General features: G+C 46.3%; 1 protein-coding gene and 1 long non-coding RNA gene across 2 annotated transcripts in view; one reads left to right on the plus strand and one right to left on the minus strand.

Moving 5' to 3' along the window:
- Positions 1-816: 816 nt before the first annotated feature.
- Positions 817-8112, plus strand: part of LOC127008341 (protein delta homolog 2-like) — a 15222-nt gene continuing 7926 nt past the window's right edge. Inside the window, exons 1-5 of the mRNA XM_050880233.1 lie at positions 817-1038; positions 1788-1981; positions 2331-2514; positions 5654-5735; positions 5908-6065. Coding sequence (XP_050736190.1) covers positions 829-1038; positions 1788-1981; positions 2331-2514; positions 5654-5735; positions 5908-6065 — 828 coding nt within the window. The 5' untranslated portion in view covers positions 817-828. The remainder of the gene's footprint in view (positions 1039-1787; positions 1982-2330; positions 2515-5653; positions 5736-5907; positions 6066-8112) is intronic.
- On the minus strand, positions 3394-3958 carry LOC127008345 (uncharacterized). The gene is made up of 3 exons (XR_007761040.1): positions 3826-3958; positions 3693-3755; positions 3394-3629 (listed from the first exon to the last, which is right to left on the minus strand). It is a non-coding gene; the product is annotated as an uncharacterized LOC127008345 (long non-coding RNA).

Below are 8112 nucleotides of genomic sequence, written 5' to 3' on the forward strand. Positions count from 1 at the left end.
ATTTTTTTTATCCATTGTATATATAAGGGCGTGCTCAACTTAACCATCACGAGTTTCTATCTATCTGGTCAATGTTCTCTTCCTCTTACCCTTCCTTCCAGACTTGGGTTCTCTCCTTACTCTCCCTCTTCCCCTCTCCTCCTCCTCTCCCATTTTTTACTCTTTACCTTCAGACTGCTCATTTAGTTGTGTGCTCATTCGGGGTCACCTGCCTTACACGGACACGCCAAGGCAGGAAGAACATCGTAAGGAGCCTCGACCTTTGCGTCATCACTCTTTCCCTTTCCGGTCGCTACAGGTCGGCCTACTCAGCATGGCGTAAACCTGCAGGGCCCAGACTCAGTGCATAGTGAAGTATCCTAGTGAGAAGAAGCATCAACGAGGACCTAAGAAGAGAAACGAAGCTGAATTGGTCAAGAGAAGAAACCAGAAGAAGCATCAGCGAGGACCTAAGAAGAGAAACGAAGCTGAATTGGTCAAAAGAAGAAGCCAGAAGGAGCATCGATCAGCGAGGACCTAAGAAGAGATACGAAGCTGAATTGGTCAAAAGAAGAAGCCAGAAGGAGCATCAGCGAGGACCTAAGAAGAGATACGAAGCTGAATTGGTCAAAAGAAGAAGCCAGAAGAAGCATCAGCGAGGACCTAAGAAGAGAAACGAAGCTGAATAGGTCAAAAGAAGAAGCCAGAAGATATCGAAGCATCAGCGAGGACCTAAGAAGAGAAACGAAGCTGAATTGGTCGAAAAAAGAAGCCAGAGGAGAAGTTTGACCTACAGGACGAGGACAGATCGAGTGTATGGCCTGCAGGATGTAACGAGTGTGTGTGACCATGATGGAGGACGGAAAGTGGGGTAGGCCTATAGCAGGACCAAACCGAGACTTTTGTGGTGCTGGAGATCGACAAGAAGCCCCAACGGCGTTCATAGAGGCCGAGGTAACACCAAAAAGAGCAGCAACAAGAACAAGAACGGCTCGATGTGGGTTCTTCAGCGTGACACGGAGACGACATTGCACTCATCTACGTTTCCTTCTTTCTTTGGTATGTATTATAATGTATACGTGACCACCGCCCACTCACTCCTTGACCTTCAGAGTGTGTGTGTGTGTGTGTGTGTTGGGGGGGTAGGGGAGGGTATTACACGGTCCCGCAGCATCTATACGCATCAAGGTCTGGAGGTCATAGTGTTGGCGGGATGCTGGGAGAGGGAGGGAGAGGCTGAGATTAGGCGGGGAGGCGTCATGCTATGTTGTGAGTCTTTCCCATCACCATGTTTGCCAAGGCCGAGGTGTGGCGGGGCGGGGCGTCTGTGTTTTACCCGCGTCTTGGGCACTGATAGCCTTGGCGCACGTGTTGTGTGGGCCCGTGAGGGAAGAGGAGGGTGTCAGGGTTGAGGGGGACTGGGTAATGGAGGAGAGGGGAGTTCCGAGTTGGGTTAAATTAGAGTTATATCAGCTGATTTGTGTCTGGGGTCAAGTTGAATGATAATGGGGTTTTATTTATATTGTAGTAAATGATTTTCCTCTAACCACCAGTATATAGAGAACATTTCTAAGATTGCGTGTAGGAAATGAGATACCGGATCGAGCGTTATTGAAACCAATCTTTACCGAGAACAATTGTAACTTCTTTTTAGGAATGTTTTTGTTTTTTTATCAAAGTTAGCGTGGTAGTGATTTATGGACTGTGTGAACCATAAATATCCAGTTCTAGTGCACTTGCGTTTGAGAGAGAGAGAGAGAGAGAGAGAGAGAGAGAGAGAGAGAGAGACTTTTCACGTTGTCCTGCAGGTTGTATGCTGGTGTGCCGGTTATGTGGCGGCGGCGACGACAGGTGACAGCGGGGCGGCGGCGGCGGTGGCGGGGAAGTTACACCTGAGAGTTTCCAGCTTCAGCAACCTGGGGGGGCAGGTGGCGGGGGGCGGCTGCTGCCTCCACCCTGGGCGACCCCCCGCCTGCACCGCCCTCTGCCGCACTTTCTTCAGGTAATGACGAAATTGCTTCCTTCGATCAGTACCGCAAGTAATTAACTTTGCCCCATGTTATCAGACTCTTCGAAACTAATCCATCTATTGAAAAAGGTTCTCACAGAAGTCAATGTAGAGGTTTCCGTGGATGGTTTCTTGACCTTGGCGATAGTTTTTGTCTTTTTGAAGGCTTCGATCTGCGCCATGAACGGGTGACAGTCCGATGTGTCTTTGTAGTCTTCAAAAACGGTCGTAACAGCAGCACGACACTTTTAATAATACGAGTCTTATTAACCTTTTGTGCGCGTTTCATGGTATGCATAGCCAGCCCATCATTTACGATATAACGATACTTTTGCGTCCCCAGAGTGTGCATCACCCACGCGCCCCGCTCTGACAGTGCCGTGGCGGAGGTGACGCGGGGCCGGGAAGGGATGCTGAGGCCTTGTCCCTTGGGCCTGTTGGTGACGCACGTGGTAGCCAATGGGAGTCTCACGCCGGGGGACGACGGCGTGCTGGACATGACTTTCCCCTTCACAGAGCCGTGGCCGGTGAGTACTTCTGTCTTTCCCCTGTTCATTCCTCCTGTGGCTTGGGCTGCTGCATCAAGGGTCTGAGGGAGAGAGAGAGAGAGAGAGAGAGAGAAGCAAAGAAAAAGGAGGGAACCACAGTAACAAAGAAAACAACGGACCCACTGTAGCCTACCAGTCGGAATAGGGTTTTCCGTAATAGGCAAAACGACTTCTTCCCGGGGCGCCTCCAAGCAGCACTCACAGCCAATCCATGCGCTTTGAGGGGAGGGAGAAAGGGCCCCCATTCCTCCACTTAACTGTGCGGCGAGTATAGTTAATTACTTAATGAGGTAGTTAAATAGTTAGTTTAATAGAGTCAAGCAGTTATAGTTAATTTGTTAGTTAGATCGTTAAATGGTTAGTTACTAGAAGTTAGGTGAGTAGTTAGGTAGTTTAATAGATAGTTTATTAGGTAAGTAGTCAAAGAGCTTGTTAGATAGTTAAATGGTTAGTGGATCATTCTTTTTCAGCATTGTTTTTTTTTATCATTTTTTGTTGTTATGCATTGATCTAGGTGTTCTGTTTGTATATAGTATTTTTTGATGGTCTGTTTTTTTATGTTAACTTTTTTGGTGTCTTATTTATATCTTAATCCTTTTTTGCTGTTTTTTTTATATCATCCATTTTGTGGTGGTCTGTGTTGGTCTGGATGAGCCTTTTTCTCCCCATAAAGGACTCACCCATAATTTGGTTGATATATATATATATATATATATATATATATATATATATATATATATATATATATATATATATATATATATATTTATTTATTTATTTATTTATTTGTTTGTTTTATATATTTGTTTGCTTTATTTTTTTTATTTATTATATTTGTTGGTTGGTTGGTTTGATTTCGGAGTTTTCCTTCTCCTAGGAGGATTGCCTACCACGGCTAACGACCCCCTCCTGCCCGGGTTTGTGGTCAGAGTTGTCCTTCTCCTAGGTGAACTGCTCACGCTAACGACCTCCACCTGGCCGGGTTTGTAATCGGAGTTTGCTCTCCTAGGTGAACTGCTTACGCTAACGACCTCCACCTGGCCGGGTTTGTAATCGGAGTTTGCTCTCCTAGGTGAACTGCTTACGCTAACGACCTCCACCTGCCCGGGTTTGTAATCGGAGTTTGCTCTCCTAGGTGAACTGCTCACGCTAACGACCTCCACCTGCCCGGGTTTGTAATCGGAGTTTGCTCTCCTAGGTGAACTGCTTACGCTAACGACCTCCACCTGCCCGGGTTTGTTGTTCGGAGTTGTCCCTCTCCTAGATGAATTACCTACTATGGCTAACGACCTCCATCTGCCCGTGTTTGTTGTTCGGAGTTGTCCCTCTCCTAGATGAATTACCTACCATGGCTAACGACCTCCATCTGCCCGTGTTTGTTGTTCGGAGTTGTCCCTCTCCTAGATGAATTGCCTCCCATGGCTAACGACCTCCATCTGCCCGTGTTTGTTGTTCGGAGTTGTCCCTCTCCTAGATGAATTACCTACCATGGCTAACGACCTCCATCTGCCCGTGTTTGTTGTTCGGAGTTGTCCCTCTCCTAGATGAATTGCCTACCATGGCTAACGACCTCCATCTGCCCGTGTTTGTTGTTCGGAGTTGTCCCTCTCCTAGATGAATTGCCTACCATGGCTAACGACCTCCATCTGCCCGTGTTTGTTGTTCGGAGTTGTCCCTCTCCTAGATGAATTGCCTACCATGGCTAACGACCTCCATCTGCCCGTGTTTGTTGTTCGGAGTTGTCCCTCTCCTAGGTGAATTGCCTCCCACGGCTAACGACCTCCACCTGCCCGGTTTATTGTTCGGAGTTTGCTCTCCTAGGTGAACTGCTTACGCTAACGACCTCCACCTGCCCGGGTTTGTTATCAGAGTTTGCTCTCCTAGGTGAACTGCTTACGCTAACGACCTCCACCTGCCCGGGTTTGTAATCAGAGTTTGCTCTCCTAGGTGAACTGCTTACGCTAACGACCTCCACCTGCCCGGGTTTGTAATCAGAGTTTGCTCTCCTAGGTGAACTGCTTACGCTAACGACCTCCACCTGCCCGGGTTTGTTGTTCGGAGTTTGCTCTCCTAGGTGAATTGCCTACCACGGCTAACGAACCCCACCTGCCCGGTTTGTTGTTCGGAGTTTGCTCTCCTAGGTGAATTGCCTACCACGGCTAACGAACCCCACCTGCCCGGTTTGTTGTTCGGAGTTTGCTCTCCTAGGTGAACTGCCTACCACGGCTAACGAGCCCCACCTACCCGGGCAGATCTCCAGTATCTCCGTGAACGCCCCGGGGGACATCAAGACGCCCTTCCGGGAGTCCTCAAGTACCGCCACTCTCGCCAGGGAGACCTTGGGCTCGCTGGCGCTCCTTAGCTCCGCCGAGTCGAGGAGGGCGGATGCAAGAACTCGCTTCTTAAAACTACCAGACTGGATTATGAAATTAATCGTAAATGTTGTGAATGCGCTGCTCACTTCGTTTTATCGTTTCTGGGATGGAAAGTCGAAGGGCCTCGGGAACGCGCACAGAACATCCAAAAACTTTCTCCGTTTCCCTCTTTCCTTCTTACTTCCCAGTTTTTTTTGTTCCTTTCTTTTGTCGTCTGTTTTATTGCTTACTTTTTGTTATTTCGTTTTTATTAATAGATAATTGAGAGCGGGGAAAATGTCCGGAGGGGAAAATGTCCAGGAGGGAATATATGTTCATGGGGAACTTTGTCAAGGGGGAAACGTTCCGAGAGGTTACTGCTACCACTACACTACTACTACTACTACTACTACTACGACTACACATTTTGCTACATGGTAAGGCCAACATCTGATATCGTTTGTCGTTTGTAAATCCTGAACCGTTCATCGTATTGTTTATTCCAAAATAGCGCATAAAATTCATATATATTTTTTTTCAGCTCGGTCAAACACATGCCCTTCTGCTAAACTAAAGGAATAAGTAAAATATTCTTAATACTTTCGAATGTTAACTATTCACAAATAAATCTTAATCAGTAAGAAAAAAAATAACAGTGCATAACTTTTTGTTTTGTTGCCAGGAGCCTCAACCCTCTACATGCTCCCTCTTACGTATCTTGTTTACCCTTGTAAGTAAGTGTCCCTTTGTGTCCCTCTCATCAGGTAGACTTCAGGCTCATTCTGGAGGCCTGGCATGACGTCACCGGCAGGCTCTTTCAGACACCGCGGCGGCCGGGGAAGCAAGGTGAGTGCATTGGTCCTTCCCTTTCTCTGGGCAAGGTGGGAATGCGTGAGGCTGTGTTGATAGTTAAGAGGTTTATGAGGCAGTGCGGTTTTTGCCGTGTTTGGGGGTCTGCGGTGTGTGTGTGTGTGTGTGTGTGTGTGTGTGTGTTATCGCTCGTCCACGTCGTCCACAGATGCTGGCGGTCAACTAATCGCCCGACACACCGCCAACCACCGTCAGGAAGGAGGCCGCCCATGGTCCTTCCACGCCCACGGCAACGCTCACACCAAGCTGCATTATGCCATTAGAGTCACATGTGCTGCCTCTTGTCATGGCCCCGACTGCACGGAGGTAGGTCAGGTAATTTTTGTAATACCTTTTTATACTCTGCAGGTTTATGGCGCTAGTAGGCCATCTTTAAGTGCGCTAGTGGTTCGTAGATAGACGGACTTTCAGAGTAACGTGTGTACTATTCTGCGTTATGGATAGGAGCAGGGAACAGGAGGGAAGGAAGGAAAGAGGAATGGGAAGAGAGAGGGAGAGAGGGAGGGTACAGGTGAAGAGGAAGAGAAGACAAGAAAAGACGATAGGAAAAGAGAAAGGGAGAAAAAAAAGAGGGAGATGATGGGAAGGAAATGGAAAGGAAAAAGGAGGAGGAGGAAGGATATGGGGGAGGTAAATGCACGATAGTAATGATGATGATTGATGATGAAGGATATTATGCCTACGTTCCTAACCTTGCTGTCGACACGGAAACAAACACAAAAATACCGGCATGTGATTTGTAGGGTCGCATTCTTAAACATTTCATCCTCCAAGCGCGCACATTTGGTAAGGCTTTCGTTGGAGCGTGGGTCAAACAGGACCCACGACCAAGGACCAGAACTGTGAAGATGTATGTATGGTGCAATGATGGGAAGGAGGGGGAGGAACTGGTGTTGGCTATACTGCCGTGGACAATGATTGTGTCACTGCAAATAAAAATAAGTAATTGTCGGGAACCTTCTAATTACGGGAATCATCGAGGCGTGTAATGTGCAGAAATTAGTCTGTAGTGTGTGTGTGTGTGTGTGTGTGTGTGTGTGTGTGTGTGTGTGTGTGTGTTATGACAAGAACCAGTTAAGAAAAACACATTGAAAAGTATAAACTACCTATTCTAAATATCTATACTACTACTACTACTACTACTACTACTACTACTACTACTACCACGACTACGACTACTGCTACTACTACCGCTACCACTACTATATACTATCTACTTCAATTACCTACTATTATCTACTACCACTATATTTTTATCTCTACTACTACTTATTATATTTTTCTACAACTACTACTATCTACTACTACAATTACCTATTATTATCTACTACTACTATTTTCATCACTACCATTTTTCTGATACTATTTCAAACTACCATTCGGAAATACAGTAATAAGGAAACTTCCACCGCACAAGAGAAGAGAATGTTGATTATGTTAAAGGCGGAATCTTGGCCAACAGGAGGCTCATCCGGAGTGGCCATGGCCCGGGGACACGCAGCCAGAGGGGACATATACGCCGCAGGCCGGGGGTGGTAATACTGTCCATGGCGTAACACTTCTGCAATACTCCTGTTTCTGGATATGTCAAATGTCTCCGTATGTGTGATTAATTTGCTGTTGAAACTCCTATACGTTTGCTCAGAAGCTCATGAAACTAGATAAGCTACCCACAGAAATACCCACAACAACCTCAACGAAAAACTTATCCAATATCCTCCCTTCTCCTTTGTTGTTTACTTGCAACAATAAACTATCAATCAACCAATCAATCAATGTGGGATGTAGGGGTCAATATTTTTATGCCCCAACCACACCTATTTGACAAGGCTTTCGTAGGAGTTTTGGGCATTTTCAGGGCTAGTTTTATGACCCATCTGGTATTTCAACCCTTCTCCTGTACCACGAACTTAAAATAACACTCATTAGAATCCGACTTATCTCCTTGTCGGCCTTTTGGAAATAGTCGATGGCATTTTCTGGGGTAGTTTTATGACCCATCTGGTATTTCAACCCTTCTTCTGTACCACGAATTTAAAATAACACTCATTAGAATCCGACTTATCTCCTTGTCGGACTTTTGGAAATAGTCGATGGCATTTTCAAGAGTAGTTTTATGACCCATCTGATAGTTTAACCCGTCTCCTGTACCACGAACTTAAAATATGACACTCATTATAATCCGACTGATCTTTTCGGCCTTTTGGAAATAATTGGTATGAAGGGGGGACGCGTTTAATTAAGTTTAACAATACTGACCTAGGCCCCGAAATGTTTGAGAATGGACCACAGCGATATGAACACCACCACCACCACCACCACCATCATGCCTCTCAGACCGTGTATCGTTAAA

Source organism: Eriocheir sinensis, chromosome 37 (genome assembly GCF_024679095.1).
Source record: "Eriocheir sinensis breed Jianghai 21 chromosome 37, ASM2467909v1, whole genome shotgun sequence".
Classification (NCBI taxonomy): domain Eukaryota; kingdom Metazoa; phylum Arthropoda; class Malacostraca; order Decapoda; family Varunidae; genus Eriocheir; species Eriocheir sinensis.